A 17,290-nucleotide genomic window follows, 5' to 3' on the forward strand; every position below is an offset into this window, starting at 1 on the left:
TCGGGTCGAAACCCTTCCGGGTTTCGGCCCGAAACGTTGCCTATTTCCAGAAGGATTTCGGCCCGAAACGTTGCCTATTTCCTTAGCTCCATAGATGCTGCTGCACCATAACTCAGCGGGTCAGGCAGCATCTGTGGAGAACATGGATAGGTGACGTTTCACAGAGTGCTGGAGTAACTCAGCGGGTCAGGCAGCATCTGTGGAGAACATGGATAGGTGACGTTTCACTGAGTGCTGGAGTAACTCAGCGGGTCAGGCAGCATCTGTGGAGAACATGGATAGGGGACGTTTCACAGAGTGCTGGAGTAACTCAGCGGGTCAGGCAGCATCTGTGGAGAACACGGATAGGTGACGTTTCACAGAGTGCTGGAGTAACTCAGTGGGTCAGGCAGCATCTGTGGAGAACATGGATAGGTGATGTTTCACAGAGTGCTGGAGTAACTCAGCGGGTCATGTTCTCCACAGATGCTGCCTGACCCGCTGAGTTACTCCAGCACTCTGTGAAACGTCACCTATCCATGTTCCCCACAGATGCTGCCTAACTGGATAGCACGCAACAGAAGCTTTTCACTGTACCTCGGTACACTTGACAATAAACTCCCACTGATAAACTACCTGCATGGCATCCTCTATCTTGGTAATCACAAACAGAACAGTTTCCTCCAGATCCGAGTAAGTGGGGTAGAATTCCATTTTGTCTTCGTCGAAGATTAAGTCCATCTTAAACTGGGGCATCTTGTACTTGTCCACGTCATCGAAAAGGTCGATGTAGGCCTTCACTGTCCTTCCAAGGAATTCTTGCAACTTAGGTATACAAAAAAATATAGAAGAGTTTAAAATCACCTTTAAAATCAACAACGAATAACCTGATCAGTTTGTCATTTGGCGTAAAAGGTTTTTTTTTTTTAATTTTATTTTTATTAGCAGTACAGTAAATCACATTAATACATCGCATATATCTTATTACATTATGTTGTACCACTTCATTTTTTGAGCTTTAAAAAAGATAGAAATAAAAGAAGTAAGGAAAGTAAGCAAGAGTCGAGAAGGTGCAGGAAAGTGTTGGGAGAAGAGAACCCCTTGGGGAAGGAATTAGAGAAGGAAGTAAAGAAAAGAAATAAGACCCTAGAAAGAAAAGAAAAAAAAGAAGAAAGGAAAATCAATCGCTCTATTGTAACACAAAACTCCGCAAAAAAGGATATACCAACCATGTTTTTATTAAAAGTTTATTTTATACCCCCCGTTTCCAGGTCTTGGTAGCCTTTATGTTTTAACTTATTATTGCACCTTATGCTTGTAATAGTTCCATAAATGCAGACCACGTCTTTTGGAAGTGATCTGCTTTGCCTGCTAGGAGGAGTCTCATCTCTTCCAAGTGTAGTGTTTCGAACATGTTTGAAATCCACATTTTTGTTGTTGGTATTGGAGCATTTTTCCAAAATTTGAGTATAGGGTGATTTCACTAAAGGTCACTGGAGCGTAGATCCGCACCCACGTGACCAAAAATCTCAAGTGGAGGACATTCTAGAGTTCCTGTACATGTTAGTGGATGGGAAAACATGCACTTTCCCACCCATTAAAAACATAGAAAACGGCCAGGTTTTGATCTGCTATTTATTGTGAACAGCCAGTCGGGGTGACCGTGAGGCACAGCTACCTAGATTTACAGGGGAAAAAAAAGATAGAAACTAAGGTAAAAATTAAAGAGGGAGGTGAAGGTGCCAATCCAGCGGAAGTGAACAGCGGACATTTACCGTGGAGATTTAAAGGTCCAAAATATCGGGAATTATCGCGTTTGCTTGCTGAATTTCATCAAAAGTAAGGCATTATTGACATAGTGACCATTAGTGAAATCACCCTATAAGCTTTTTTCCCATTATTAGCCCATAATTAAGTAAGTTCTTTTGAAACATACTTAATTCATTTGACGTAAAAGATGATCTATTTGGTAACATCTAGCAAGAATTTCCACTTTGAAAGAAATACAAATGTCTTATGAAACTTTTGTCTTTAATTCATTCGATCATGTCCAGCTAAGATTATCATTTATGTGTTTTTTAAAACACAACTATAAGACCAGATGGCGGCACGGTGGCGCAGCGGTAGAGTTGCTGCCTCACAGCGCCAGGGACCCGGGTTCCATCCTTACTACGGGTGCTGTCTGTGCGGAGTTTGCACGTTCTCACCGTGTCTGCATGGAGTTTCTCCGATGCTCCGCTTTCCTCCCACACTCCAAAGACGTACAGGTTAGTAGATTAATTGGTGTTGGTAACATAGTAAATTGTCCCCCCTCGTGTGTGGAGGATGGTGTTAGTGTAGGAGGATCGTTGGTCAGCACGGACTCGGTGGGCCGAAGGGCCTGTAACTCTAAACTAAACTAAAGATCATGCAATTCGAGAAGTTACATGGTATTCCAGTGGGCGGCGCAACTCTCGTCAGCAGCGGCCTCTGCAGCCCGTCCGCGTTTTTATTATTTTTTGTCTATGTTTCTATGTAGTTTTTGTTATTTTATGTTGGGGGTGTGTGTGTGGGGGGGGGGTGGGGGTGGGAGGGAGGGGGCAACTTTTAAATCTCTCCCTGCAATGTGATGGATGTTTATGTAAAATGTAAATTATGTTGTGTCTGGGGTCTATTTGTGTGTAATGTATGGCTGCAGAAACGGCATTTTGTTTGGACCTCAAGGGGTCCAAATGACAATTAAATTGACTCTTGACTGTTGACTTCCTCTTGTATATCCCCTTTACCTGAGCCAACAGGCACTATGGGAGGCCATGATAAATTGTAGCGCAGGTTACCTGGTTACCTATCAGTACACTGGCACTGCAGTAGAAGCATTCGATTCTCTCATTCTTGATTTGCTTGATCTTGTGTTTGTCGGTGAGGAGACTGAGGACTTTGGGGTACCATGTGGTCATTATTTTCTTCTCCATTTTGCCGTGCTCGATCACCACATTGTTCTTGAAAGATTCACATTCAATCGGCCCTTTGCCTCTGAATCAATCATGAAAACATTCAAACATCGTTAACTAATTAACAAAACCACTCACTTGCAGCTTACAACGCAGTGAGTGTCGATCTCGCCACCTCCCAATTAAAGGGCCTGTCCCACTTGGGCGTCATGTTGTGAATCCCAAAATCCCGGGGCGCTGCACGCAACCGTGCGTCTCTGCCTTCGTCACCACGCCTCACGCGCGTAATGCACGCCATGCGCGCGTCGTGACACGTAAATGACCCGCAAATGACGCCCAAGTGGGACAAGCCCTTAAACCTTGCTTGTCCCCTCTCTCCGTCCATCCCCCCCCACCCTGCTTCCCCGACTAGTTCCACTGTCCTCCTGATTAAATATTACTGATAGTTCCTCGTTGTCACCTTCCCCTCAGCCAACAATCTTGATCATGATTCCTTGACCATCGTCCCCTTTGATCTGTGTTTTCACACTTTACTCTTCCACATCTCTCTGTCTCCCTCTCCCCTGACTCTCAGTCTGAAGAAGGGTCTCGACCCGAAACGTCACCCATTCCTTCTCTCCAGAGATGCTGCCTGTCCCGCTGAGTTACTCCAGCATTCTGTGTCTATCTTCGGTTTAAACCAGCATCTGGTTCCTACCTACACCACTAGGTGGCGCAGCGGTAGAGTTGCTGCCTCACAGCGCTAGAGTCCCGGGTTCGATCCCCACTACGGGTGCTGTCTGTACGGAGTTTGCGCGTTCTGCCCGTGACCTGCGTGGTTTTTTCCCCCCGAGGTCTTCGGTTTCTCCCCACACTCCAAAGACGTACATGTTAGTAAGTTAATTGGCTTGGTATAAGTGGAAATAATCATCCCTAGTGTGTGTAGGATGTGTGTAGTGTTAATGCACAGGGATCGCTGGTCAGTACGGACTCGGTGGGCCGAAGGGCCGGTTTCCACGCTGTATCTGTAAACTCAACCACAAAAAAACCCACTGAGTTCATTACCGTCTAATTTAAATACCATTAATGATTTTTAAATTCTAGTTTTATAAACTTCATTACCAATGAAATGCGATTTTAAAATGACCCGTTGCGTAATGTTTAAGAAAGAACTGCAGATGCTGGAAAAATCGAAGGTGGACAAAAAATGCTGGAGAAACTCAGCGGGTGAGGCAGCATCTATGGAGAGAAGGAATGGGTGAGACCCCTCTAATGTTAGCGTTTTGAAGAATGCCTTTACATACCTACAATCGGACAGATCCAGCAGCAGCAGGTGGGCGAAGGTGAGGTACCCTAAATCCAAAACCGCCTGCAGCACTGGGTGTAGGATGTAGAGATTTTTTTTAATCTCCTCTCGAGCTTTTACAAAGCTCTCATGCCAGGGGTTCGAGAAGTCCAAACCACTGCAGAAAGGGATAAGATTAGCATCTAAATAAATTGAAGATTAAAGGGAATAAAACGTCGTACATCAAATCAGAAGAGAGAATACAGATTTCAGGATATTGGACAATAGGTGCAGGAGTAGAGGCCATTCTGCCCTTCGAGCCAGCACCGCCATTCAATGTGTTCATGGCTGATCATCCCCAATCAGTACCCCGTTCCTGCCTTCTCCCCATATCCCCTGACTCCGCTATCTTTAAGAGCCCTATCTAGCTCTCTCTTGAAAGTATCCAGAGAACCGGCCTCCATCCGAGGCAGATAATTCCACAAACTCACAACTCTCTGTGTGAAAAAGTGTTTCCTCGTCTCCGTTCTAAATGGCTTACCCCTTATTCTTAAACTGTGGCCCCTGGTTCTGGACTCCCCCAACATCGGGAACACAACAGTGTTTAATTGTCATATGTACTGAAGTAGATCAATAACATTCTTACTTGCTGCAGCATAACTGTTTCTGTGTTATATGATTGGAGTGGGAAGGAACTGGTTTACATAAAAGATGAACACAAAACGCTGGAGTAACTCAGCGGGTCAGGCAGCATCTCTGGAGAGAAGGAATGGGTGACATTTCAGACAGAAACACCACCCCTTCCTTCCCTCCAGAGACGCTGCCTGTCCCGCTGAGTTACTCCAGCATTTTGTGTTCATCTTCTATGATTAGAATTCATTTTGTCGATGGAATTCATGATTCTACTGTCTGTGGGCAGTTTTATACCATCTGCGCTAACTTCAGTTATGGGGGGACAATCTTCATTCTAGCATTATTAAGGGTTTGGACGCGCTAGAGGCAGGAAACATGTTCCCGATGTTGGGGGAGTCCAGAACCAGGGGCCACAGTTTAAGAATAAGGAGTAAGCCATTTAGAACGGAGACGAGGAAACACTTTTTCTCACAGAGAGTTGTGAGACTGTGGAATTCTCTGCCTCAGAGGGCGGTGGAGGCAGGTTCTCTGGATACTTTCAAGAACGAGCTAGATAGAGCTCTTAAAAATAGCGGAGTCAGGGGATATGGGGAGAAGGCAGGAACGGGGTACTGATTGGGGATGATCAGCCATGATCACATTGAATGGAGGTGCTGGCTCGAAGGGCCGAATGGCCTACTCCTGCACGGATTGTGTCTTGTCTAAACTAACCTAAACTACAGGCTGTTGTTCTTGTGCTATACCAGTGAACTGATCCCTGCAGTAAATAGGTCTATTGAACATCTGGAAGTATACGGGGAGAACTTGGTCCAGAACGGTGCTGGCATGTTCAAGGACAAAGATGATTAACCGAACACAAATGAAACCTTTTGTTTTGTAGCCGGCCCTTGGTACTCACGTGGGGGTTCCTGTGGAAGTGGCTCCGAATCTTCATACTCAAGCCCCTTCACTTCTGGCTTCACTAGAACACTCCTCACTGAAACACAAAATTCAAAGCGTCTTCAGGCTGTGGAGGCCAAGTCAACGGATATTCTTAAGCCAGAGATAGATAGATTCTTGACTGGAGCGGACTCAGGAGGGAGAGATAGATCAGCAATGATGGAATGGCGGAATAGACGTGATGGGCCGAATGGCCTTATTCTGCTCCTATCACTTATGAACATGATCTATGAACTACAAACGCAAATAAAAATCTAAAACTTGCACTATATAAAAACATTCTGTTCATCAACAAAAACTGTTCACCAGCTTGATTGAAAGAAATTGGGAGACGTGCATTTAAATTCAAAGCTCCTTCTGACTGGAACACTCTGCCTAGTACCATAAGAACTATTAGCTCATTTCGTCTATTTAAAAATACACTTTTACCCTTCCTTATAAAACCATGTACCTGTTTCTAGTATTAGAGTCTTCAAGCTCTTTTATCTAGCTTGCTCTGCGTGTGATCATTTGGCATAACTATTGTATATGCATGGCCATTACACTTATGTATTATTGTATTGCATAGTGTAGCAAGGTCTTATATTGTATTATGTCACAATATCATGTAATAATGTTGATAGTATGTATTAACGTACGATGTATGATAGGTGGTATATGGTATTATGCATCAACATTATGCTGTAACACATAACTATTGTTATTATTGGATGTGTAAAGCCAATTAACAATTGTTATAAACTATAACAAGTGGGGATGGAGGGGTTTTGGGATTGGTGTGTGGGTAGGTGGGTCAATGAGAGCCTCTATGTATGTTATGTCTTGTGCTGTATGTTCTATGTTGGACCCCCTCGAAAACGAGATGACTGTCCATCTCAAGGGGTTATCCATGAATAAACTTGTTTCAAATTGTAATTATGTACAGTCTTTCTGCTGGTTGACACAAAATGCTGGGTATAACTCAGCAGGACAGGCAGCGTGTCTCGAGACGTTTCGGGTCGAGACCCTTCTTCGGACTGCTGTTGACTGGTCAGCACACCACAAAAGAGCTTCCACTGTACAAGGTTAATTCCCGGGATGGCAGGACAGTCATATGCTGAGAGAACGGAGCAGCTGGGCTTGTACGCTCTGGAGTTTAGAAGGACGAGAGGGAATCTCATTGAAACATGTAAGATTGTTAAGGGCTTGGACACACTAGAGGCAGGAAACATGTTCCCAATGTTGGGGGAGCTCGGAACCAGGGGCCACACACAGTTTAAGAATAAGGAGTAAGCCATTTAGAACGGAGACGAGGAAACACTTTTTCTCACAGAGAGTGGTGAGTCTGTGGAATTCTCTGCCTCAGAGGGCGGTGGAGGCAGGTTTTCTGGATGCTTTCAAGAGAGAGCTAGATGGTGCTCTTAAAAGTAACGAAGTCAGGGGATATGGGGAGAAGGCAGGAACGGGGTACTGATTGTGGATGATCAGCCATGATCACATTGAATGGCGGTGCTGGCTCGAAGGGCCGAATGGCCTACTCCTGCACCTATTGTCTATTGTCTATTGTACCTCAGTGAACTTAAATAGTATGACTGACCTGGCCAGTGAATTTCACTTCACCAATTGGTGTATGTGACAATAACAATGAACTTACGAATTTAATAACTTATCTTCATTCATTTCTAACGCCAGGTTCTGAGACCCCCACTCAAACGAACAAGTGCCCTATTCCGCCTGGGTTGCTTGCGTCCGAATGGCATGAACGTTGAATTTTGCTAGCCCTTGCTGTCTCATCCCCTTCCTTACCCCTCGAGCTGTCTCCTCCCATCCCCCCGCCCTCGGGCTCCTCCTCCTCCCTTTTTCCTTCCTTCTCCCCCCCCCACCCCCCATCAGTCTAAAGAAGGGTTTCGGCCCGAAACGTTGCCTATTTCCTTCGCTCCATAGATGCTGCTGCACCCGCTGAGTTTCTCCAGCATTTTTGTGTACCTTCGATCTTCCAGCATCTGCAGTTCCTTCTTGAACACAAGTGTCCTGATCCAGCTGATTATGCTTCAGTTTAGTTTAGAGACACAGCGCGGAAACAGGTCCTTTGACCCACAGAGTCCGCACCGACCAGCGATTGCCCCGTTCACACTAGTTCTATGTTGTCCCACTTTCTCATCCACTCCCTACACATTTTCTAGTAGACAATTAACCTACAAACCTGTACTTCTTCGCAGTGTGGGATGAAACCGGAGCACCCGGAGAAAACCCACGCAGTCATAGGAGGAAGGTACGAACTCCCCACACACACACACATCAACTGGAGCAAAGACTGGCCGCCAGGATAATCCAGGGACCACCAGCGTCGCCTCTTCAAGTCCAACGTTGGGTTGCCAGGAAGAAACCTGGAGACCGCCAGCACCTTCTCTCGGGGCACTAATGGCAAGAGACAGCGCCTCCATGCGGTCTGGACTACTGTACCACTGTAAATGTTAAACGTCACCTATCCATGTTCTCCATAGATGCTGCCTGACCCGCTGAGTTACTCCAGCACTCTGTGAAACGTCACCTATCCATGTTCTCCACAGATGCTGCCTGACCCGCTGAGTTACTCCAGCACTCTGTGAAACGTCACCTATCCATGTTCTCCACAGATGCTGCCTGACCCGCTGAATTACTCCAGCACTCTGTGAAACGTCACCTATCCATGTTCTCCACAGATGCTGCCTGACCCACTCAGTTATGGTGCAGCAGCATCTATGGAGCTAAGGAAATAGGCAACGTTTCGGGCCGAAATCCTTCTGGAAATAGACAACGTTTTGGGCCGAAACCCTTATGGGTTTCGGCCCAAAACGTTGCCTATTTCCTTAGCTCCATAGATGCTGCTGCACCCGCTGAGTTACTCCAGTACTCTGTGAAACGTCACACCTATCCATGTTCTCCACAGATGCTGCCTGACCCGCTGAGTTACTCCAGCACTCTGTGAAACGTCACCTATCCATGTTCTCCACAGATGCTGCCTGACCCGCTGAATTACTCCAGCACTCTGTGAAACGTCACCTATCCATGTTCTCCAGATATACCCACCGGATTACACTGCCTCTCCTCTATTTTCACAAGTTAGGTCGAGTCCATTGCAGTGTAATTACCTTCTATAACAATGTAGAAAGTCTCAAATTTGACCAAACTATTTATCTGACAATGAAAATCAGCTTATACAACTGTGGTATCATTCTGTCCACTGTGAATAGATTTGTAACCCAATATTTATACCACATTGTCTGGGTGATCAGATGTCGAGCTAACTGTTCCAGTCCCACTTCCTGGTTCAGATTCCAATCAGGTCAGTAGGGATTGTGAAAGGTGAATAGTTGCATTCCCATGCTCCTTGTAAAGGGAAAAGCACCAAAGCAACAGGTGGCACTGTGGAGTAGCGGTAGAGTTGCCCCCTCACAGCGCCAGAGACCCGGGTTCGATCCCGACTACGGGTGCTGTCTGTACGGAGTTTGTACGTTCTCCCTGTGACCTGCGTGGGTTTTCTCTAGGTGCTCTACATCCAAAAGACGTACAGGTTTTTGCAATAATGTATTGTCTCTCCGCTGGCTGGATAGCGTGCAACAAAAAAGCTTTTCACTGTATTTAAGAGGGAACTGCAGATGCTGGAAAATCGAAGGTAGACAAAAATGCTGGAGAAATTCAGCGGGTGCAGCAGTCCTGTGCAGCAACGGAAATAGGCAACGTTTCGGGCCGAAACCCTTCCTCAGACTGATGTGGGGGGGAGGTGGGGTTGGCGGGGAGAAGAAAGGAAAAAGGAAGAGGAGCCCAAGGGCTGAGGGAGAGCTGAGAAGGAGAGGAGACAGCAAGGACTACCAGAAATTGGAGAATTCAATGTTTATGCCGCTAGGGTGCAGACTGCCCAAGCGGAATATGAGATGCTGCTCCTCCAATTTCCGGTGGTGCTCACTCTGGCCATGGAGGAGGCCCAGGACAGCGAGGTCGGTTTCGGAATGGGAGGGGGGGGGTTGAAGTGCTGAGCCACCCGGAGGTCAGGTTGGTTTTCACTGTACCACGGTACACGTGACAATAAACTAGAATTGAGAACTGAAAAGAAAAATCGTTGGGTGGAATCAAAGGGTTAGTATTGAAATACATACCCAGAAACCTCTTCATGCTCTTCTCAAAATCTTTGGTGACTTCTTCAAACAGATCCCGCACGATGAGCTCCCGCACCTTCCCCTCTCTCAGTGACGGCGGCACCCGGGTCAGGATGGAGTCCAGCCACTGCTGCTGGATGGGAACCACAGGACTGCTCTCTACACAACGCTTCATGAACAGGTAGTTCAGCTGAAAGTGAAGAGAACTCAGCAGGAGAGGCACTGCAGGTAACATCCAACGCCCCAGAGCCCCAGGCATTTCTTCAACCCCCCCTCTCTCCCCCCCCCTCCCCCCCCCCCATCCCCCCCCCCCATCACCCTTTCATATTCCATCGCCACATATCTTAGGTGGACAAAAAATGCTGGAGAAACTCAGCGGGTCAGGCAGCATCTGTGGAGAACATGGATAGGTGATGTTTCACAGAGTGCTGGAGTAACTCAGCGGGACAGGCAGCATCTGTGGAGAACATGGATAGGTGACGTTTCACAGAGTGCTGGAGTAACTCAGCGGGTCAGGCAGCATCTGTGGAGAACATGGATAGGTGACGTTTCACAGAGTGCTGGAGTAACTCACGGGTCAGGGCATCTATGGAGTACATGGACAGGTGACGTTTCACAGAGTGCTGGAGTAACTCAGCGGGTCAGGCAGCATCTATGGAGCTAAGGAAATAGGCAACGTTTCGGGCCGAAACCCACAAGGGTTTCGGCCCAAAACGGGTTTTGGCCCGAAACGTTGCCTATTTCCAGAAGGATTTCGGCCCGAAACGTTGCCTATTTCCTTAGCTCCATAGATGCTGCTGCACCATAACTCAGTGGGTCAGGCAGCATCTGTGGAGAACATGGATAGGTGACGTTTCACAGAGTGCTGGAGAAACTCAGCGGGTCAGGCAGCATCTGTGGAGAACATGGATAGGTGATGTTTCACAGAGTGCTGGAGTAACTCAGCAGGTCAGGCAGCATCTGTGGAGCGAAAGGAATAGGTGATGTTTCGGGTCGAGACCCTTAAGGGTCTCAACCCAAAACATCGCCCATTCCTTCGCTCCATAGATGCTGCCTCACCCGCTGAGTTTCTCCAGCATTTTTGTCTACCGTCGATTTTTCCAGCATCTGCAGTTCTTTCTTAAACACCACATATCTTAGTTTAGTTTAATTTATTATAACGATACGATACGATACGAATAGATAGAACTGTATTTATCCCAGGAGGGAAATGGATCAGCCGACAGTCATAAAAACACAAGACGCATGAAACATGAAATTAAAGTGATGAGTGGAAAAGATTGGGGATGTGCAAAGATTGGGGGGGGAGAGGGGAGTCAGTCTCAGTCTACCCCACGACAGAAGGGGGAGGGGTTGTACAGTTTGATAGCCACAGGGAGGAAGGATCTCCTGTGGCGTTCTGTGCTGCATCTTGGTCGAACCAATCTGTTGCTGAAGGCGCTCCTCAGGTTGACCAGTGTGTCATGGAGGGGGTGAGCTGTATTGTCCAAGATGCTCCGCAGTTTGAGCCTTCCTGATGAGTTTGTTGATTCTGTTGCCGTCTGCGGCCTTTGCCCTGCTGCCCCGGCACACGGCAGTGAAGAAGATGGCACTGGCCACCACCAACTGGTAGAACATCTGCAGCATCTTGAAGGAGCATGTACCGAGGTACAGTGAAAAGCTTTTGTAGCGCGCTATCCACTCAGCAGAAAGACAATACATGATTACAACCGATCCATTGTTGACCATGGTCGATTGTAATCATGTATTGTCTTTCTGCTGGCTGGTTAGCACGCAACAAAAGCTTTTCACTGTACCTCGGTACACGGGACAATAAACTAAACGCACACTCAGCTCATAATAACCAAAGTGTAATTTTATTTCTTGATGTTTGGTGTTTATAATTGGGTCAATGGTGGACAGGGAGTGGCACCAAAAACTGCACGCAATACTCCAGAGTACACAGGAGAAGGCAGGAACGGGGTACTGATTGGGGATGATCAGCCATGATCACAGCGAATGGCGGTGCTGGCTCAAAGGGCTGAATTCCCTGATCCAGCACCTATTATTTATTGTCTATTGTCGATAGAGTTGATTCAAAATTAATTTTTTATAACTTATTTTTTTAACAAATATTTTATTTGGAAGCATCTTGCTGGAACTTACCCTTCGCTGCTTCTGCTTGCTGTTCATCTGCAAATTAAAAAAACAAACAGTGTCTCTGGACGGGTAACTTGGTCCAATAACTACTTTATACAGCACCATAAAAAAATATTCAAAAGCCTGGAAGGTTTTCACAATAATGAAGCTTTCTATCTGAGGTAAACACTCACTGTGGATGGAAACTGAGGTTCAGGGGGAGTTGGTTCTTTCTTCTCAATCTCCTGCATCACTTCATCATAAATCCTACGCGCATCATCAATCCTACCCACGATAAATCACAAATGGAAGTCTTTAACGGTGAAATATTTTCGTGCAGGTACAGGCAAACTAATAAATCACGCATTTATTATAAACAATGAAAAGATCCATTCCATTCAGTTCAGTTTACTGTCACGTGTACTGAGGTGGAGTGAAAATAGACAATAGACAATAGGTGCAGGAGTAGGCCATTCGGCCCTTCGAGCCAGCACCGCCATTTACTGTGATCATGGCTGATCATCCCCAATCGGTACGCCGTTCCTGCCTTCTCCCCATATCCCCTGACTCCGCCAGTTTCCGCGCTGTATCTCTAAACTAAACTGAACTACAGCAGTTAGTGCAAAGAGAAAAATACCAGAGAGGTCCAGATATCCATGTGTTGAAGAAAGTAGTCGTCAATATAGTGGAGGAAGGTGTGGCAAGGTGGCAGAGTATGTGGGCAACAAGTACTCGTCATCACAACAGTCTCGAAACTAAACAATAGACAATCCAGGAGTAGGCCATTCAGCCCTTCGGGCCAACACCACCATTCAATGTGATCATGGCTGATCATCCTCAATCAGTACGCCGTTCCTGCCTTCTCCCCATATCCCCTGACTCCGCTATTTTTAAGAGCCCTCCCTGAGTTTATTTATTGTCACGTGTACCGAGGTACAGTGAAAAGCTTTTGTTGCGTGTCTAGGAATAGGAATACTTTATTGTAACAGGTGACCAAGCACAGTGAGATTCTTTGCTTGCATGCACAATGTATGCAGATAGCAGCCACCTATGACACTGACAAAGTTACAAAGCACGCCGGCTTTTAGCGGCAATTTACTTTGAATAGTAAAGTCTATGCAGTATTTTAAATTGAATTAACGTATGTCTAACGTTAATCGAACAATTGTGTATATATAGAGGGATAATCAACCTACAAGCCCGCACGCCTTCTGGGGCGCGTGAGGAAACCGGAGCACCCAGAGGAAACCCACGTGGCCACAGGGAGAACATGCAAACTCCACACAGACAGCACCCAAGGTCAGGATGGAACCTGGGTCTCTGGTGCTGTGAGGCAGCAGCTTTACCAGTGCACCTTTGTGCCACCTAAACCTTTGACCCTCTTCACCCTGGGAAAAAGGTTCTGACCACCTGTCCTACTTATGCCTCTTATAATTTCAGACCTCTATCAGATCTTCACTGTGTCTGTGAGGCAGTTGAGATCAGATGTTGATAATGTATCCAAATGACATTAAATAGCAAAAGTTTGACATGTGCTTGCCAAAGTGGCAGAAAACCTGGTCATGAAACTCTTTTCCAATAAATCTGACAACTTCGAAACGTTCGACTTACATGATTTTGCCAAGTAACTGCTGGTAATATTTGCTGGAACTGTAACTCATGAGTTTGCTTGTGGAAATTTCATTATTCACAATTGATTCGGGTGTTGGATGGATGGGAGGGAGCCGTTTCCGAATGTCGTCACTCTGAGGTGCACAGACATTTCTAACTTTCTTTGTGGCCTTCATCTAAATGAATGGGGTAGAAAAAAAAATTAACAACATTGAATTACACCAAAATATCATTTAAGAATTCAACCCTCACGACTACTGTGTTTTGTTACTTCCAGGTCTGACCAGTAGGATCTTTCAAAGTCTTTCCAGTTTATAAAGCAGGCAAAGCATGGACATAATACAAACACATTCATCGTTATCGGTGAATAATCATTTAAAGCCATGTTTAATAATCAAAGCGAGATTGCCCATCAGTGGTTAACGTTATTGCTGGTGTGCGCTAGCAGTGGCGATGTTTTCCATGGTCATTGTTTGTTGGGGAGGATGAAGCCATGGGGCAGCGGGAACCGTCTTTGGGAGCAACTTCTGTCCTGAGAGGTCAAAGCCCAGGGAACACGGGTACACACCACCCTCCTTGTAGAGACCCACCCTCCCGCGTACACACCACCCTCCTTGTAGAGACCCACCCTCCCGCGTACACACCACCCTCCCGGGTGACCCACTGGGTACACACCACCCTCCCGGGGTACACACCACCCTCCCAGGTACACACCACCCTCTCGGGATACACACCACCCTCCCTGGAGAGTGACCCACCTGGGTCCACACACCACCCTCCCTGGAGAGACCCACCCTCCAGGGTACACACCACCCTCTCGGGTGACCCACTGGGTGCACACCACCCTCCCAGGTACACACCACCCTCTGGGGAGACACACCACCCCCTGGGGGAGACCCACCTTGCCGCCCGGCTCAGCTGAGGCTGGGGCAGGATTGAGGGGAGGGGAGGCTGAGCTACACGGAGGCTGAGCCGAGGTTGAGGGGACGTCAGGCTGCGAGCCGCCGCTGCCCACATCCGCAAACAACCTGGTCGCCATGGAGACGGCGAGTCCCCGCCTCCCCGGCACGTGATCCCCTCGAAACACTCCCCCCCCGACACGTGACGCCGCCTATAACACTCTCTCTCTCCCCCCGACACGTGACTCTGACCGCAACACCCCCCCCCCGCCACGTTCCGCCGCCTGTGACACTCTCACCCCCCCCCGACAAAGATCTTACCATCTCTGGTACCACCTTAGAGAAACTGAAGAGTTTTACATTAACAATGCACAAAGTCTTTTTTTTGTACGTTTGTTTTGATTTGCACATGTATTTTTATTTCCCATAAAAAATATTTTTGAAATATATAGGAAATATACTCAACCAGATTTTGGGTCAACTCATAATCTGCTTGAAGAGTTTGTTTTTTACGTGTCCTTATGTATGCGTGCATATATATATATATGTAGGTGTGAGTGTATATATATATATATATATACACACACACACTGAACATTTTTTCTTGTTTATTATATTGTTTACAGTGTACCATGTTTAAATATTCTGTTGTACTGCTGCAAATAAGAATTTCATTGTACTATCTGGGATGTTAAGAATAAGGGATAGGCATTTAGAACTGAGATGAGGAAAAACATTTTCACACAGAGTTGTGAATCTGTGGAATTCTCTGCCTCAGAAGGCAGTGGAGGCCGATTCACTGGATGCATTCAAAAGAAAGTTAGATAGAGCTCTTAGGGCTAGCGGAATCAAGGGATATGGGGAGAAGGCAGGAGCGGGCTACTGATTGGGGATGATCAGCTATGATCACATTGAATTGCGGTGCTGGCTCGAAGGGCCGAATGGCCTACTCCTGCACCTATTGTCTATGTATCTACTTCTTGCGTATGGCGTGCACAGCCTTGTTGTTGGTCAACTTGTCCTATTTGATCTTTTGTTTGTGTACGTCGGCTTGATTGCATTAGTCGAAACAGGGTGGACCACTTTGGTGAAGGTTGCAATCTCCCACCCCTATGTATTCGCTATAAGATCTTTGGTCGAAACAGGGTGGACCACGTGAAGGTTGCAATCTCCCACCCCTATGTATCTATGACAATAAAACACTCTTGACTCCGCAGCATCTTGTGTCTGCCTTTGGTGTAAACCAGCACCTGCATTTCCTTCCTACTCATATTCTGCTTGGGCAGCTTACAACCCTAACTGTACGAACGCTTAATTCTCCCATTTTAGTTAACTAAAATTCCCGCTCTATTGCTTTTGCCCCAAAGGGATTTGCACTTGTTTCTCCCCTTCTCCCACCTCGAATTGTTGCAGTGGCTCTGGTGGAGATAAAAGATAATCCAGCAAGAGTTTGAAGAGAGTCCCTGGATTTAGACCCAGTTGGATTGAACGGAAACAGTGGAGATAGTGTATGTACAGATAGCAGTGTTCCTCCAACATACCTGAAGCGCTTGTTGATGGAAGAGATTGCAGGTCTGGGAGATGCCGACTGAGTAGCCTTCTCAGTCTGGAAGGGTCCTGAACGAAACGGCACCTGCCCATTTCTCTCCACAGATGCTGCCTGACCCACTGAGTTACTCCAGCACTTTTGTGTTTTGCTCAATATTCCAGCACATGAATTCTCTTATTCCCTCCTTAGCAAATTAATGTAGTGGAATGTACTCCGTAGATACAAGGTGTAGGTGGAGAGAACTAATGTTTTGAATGAGGAATGGAATACCAGTCAAACATTGCCATGTCCTGGATCAAAGGTATACAAAAATGCTGGAGAAACTCAGCGAGCGAGGCAGCATCTATGGAGCGAAGATATTTCTTGTCCACCTTTGGTTTTTCCAGCATCTGCAGTTCTTTCTTAAACATGTCCTGGATTGTGTTAGTAGTTATCATAACTACATTTATCCTGGTAAGCATTCAGGTGAAGGGGAAATAATTTTAAGGTGAAGGGGAAAAGATTTAATAGGAATCTGAGGGGTATCATTTTCACACAAAGGGTGGTGGGTGCATGGAACGAGCTGCCAGAGGTAGTTGAGGCTGGGACTATCCCAACATTTAAGAAACAGTCATAGACAGGTTTAGAGGGATATGGACCAAATGCTGGCAGGTGGGACTAGAATGGCTGGGACGTGTTGGCTGGTGTGGGATGAAGTGCCTGTTTCCACATTGTATCACTCTATGAATCTAAGCAGAGAAAACTCCACCATGTTGCCTCTTCTTCTTGCGTATGGCGTGCACAGCCTAAAGTTATAGGTCAACTTGTTCTATTTGTTTGTGCACGTCAGGTTGATTGCATTAGTCGAAACAGGGTTGACGTGAAGGTGGCAATCTCCCAGCCCAACAAGTTGCTGAAGTATACCTTGTAGATGGAGGTTGTCAGGGAATGAACCACTGATGGGCCTGGTGGTGCGGAGGTAGAAACGCTGCCTCCCAGCACCAGAGACTTGGGTCCGATCCTGCCCCCAGGTGCTGACTGGGTGGTTTGCACATTCTCCCATTGACCGCGTGGGTTTCCTCTGGGTGCTTCAGATATCCCTGTACACACACCTCAAAGATGTGCGTGTTTGTAGGTTAATTGCTCTTGGTAAATTGCCCCTAATGTGTAGGGAGTGGGTGTGAAAGTGGGATATCATTGAACTAGCAACAGGTAATTGATAATCGGCGATGATTCTGTGGGCTAGTCCACTTTTCCATTCTTTAGTTCTCCAA

At 46.6% G+C, this 17,290-nt stretch overlaps 1 protein-coding gene across 1 annotated transcript in view; it reads right to left on the reverse strand.

Annotated features, from left to right (window-relative positions):
* The window catches only part of dnah12 (dynein, axonemal, heavy chain 12), a 136,509-nt gene extending 121,897 nt beyond the window's left edge, over positions 1 to 14,612 (reverse strand). Inside the window, exons 1-9 of the mRNA XM_055647536.1 lie at positions 14,491 to 14,612; positions 13,590 to 13,765; positions 12,173 to 12,263; positions 12,006 to 12,032; positions 9,861 to 10,050; positions 5,701 to 5,782; positions 4,193 to 4,351; positions 2,796 to 2,991; positions 616 to 804 (exon numbers count right to left, since the gene is read on the reverse strand). Of these exons, the coding sequence (XP_055503511.1) occupies positions 616 to 804; positions 2,796 to 2,991; positions 4,193 to 4,351; positions 5,701 to 5,782; positions 9,861 to 10,050; positions 12,006 to 12,032; positions 12,173 to 12,263; positions 13,590 to 13,765 (1,110 nt within the window). The 5' untranslated portion in view covers positions 14,491 to 14,612. The remainder of the gene's footprint in view (positions 1 to 615; positions 805 to 2,795; positions 2,992 to 4,192; positions 4,352 to 5,700; positions 5,783 to 9,860; positions 10,051 to 12,005; positions 12,033 to 12,172; positions 12,264 to 13,589; positions 13,766 to 14,490) is intronic.
* Between the last annotated feature and the right edge of the window lie 2,678 nt (positions 14,613 to 17,290).

Source organism: Leucoraja erinacea, chromosome 16 (assembly GCF_028641065.1).
Source record: "Leucoraja erinacea ecotype New England chromosome 16, Leri_hhj_1, whole genome shotgun sequence".
NCBI classification, from domain to species: domain Eukaryota; kingdom Metazoa; phylum Chordata; class Chondrichthyes; order Rajiformes; family Rajidae; genus Leucoraja; species Leucoraja erinaceus.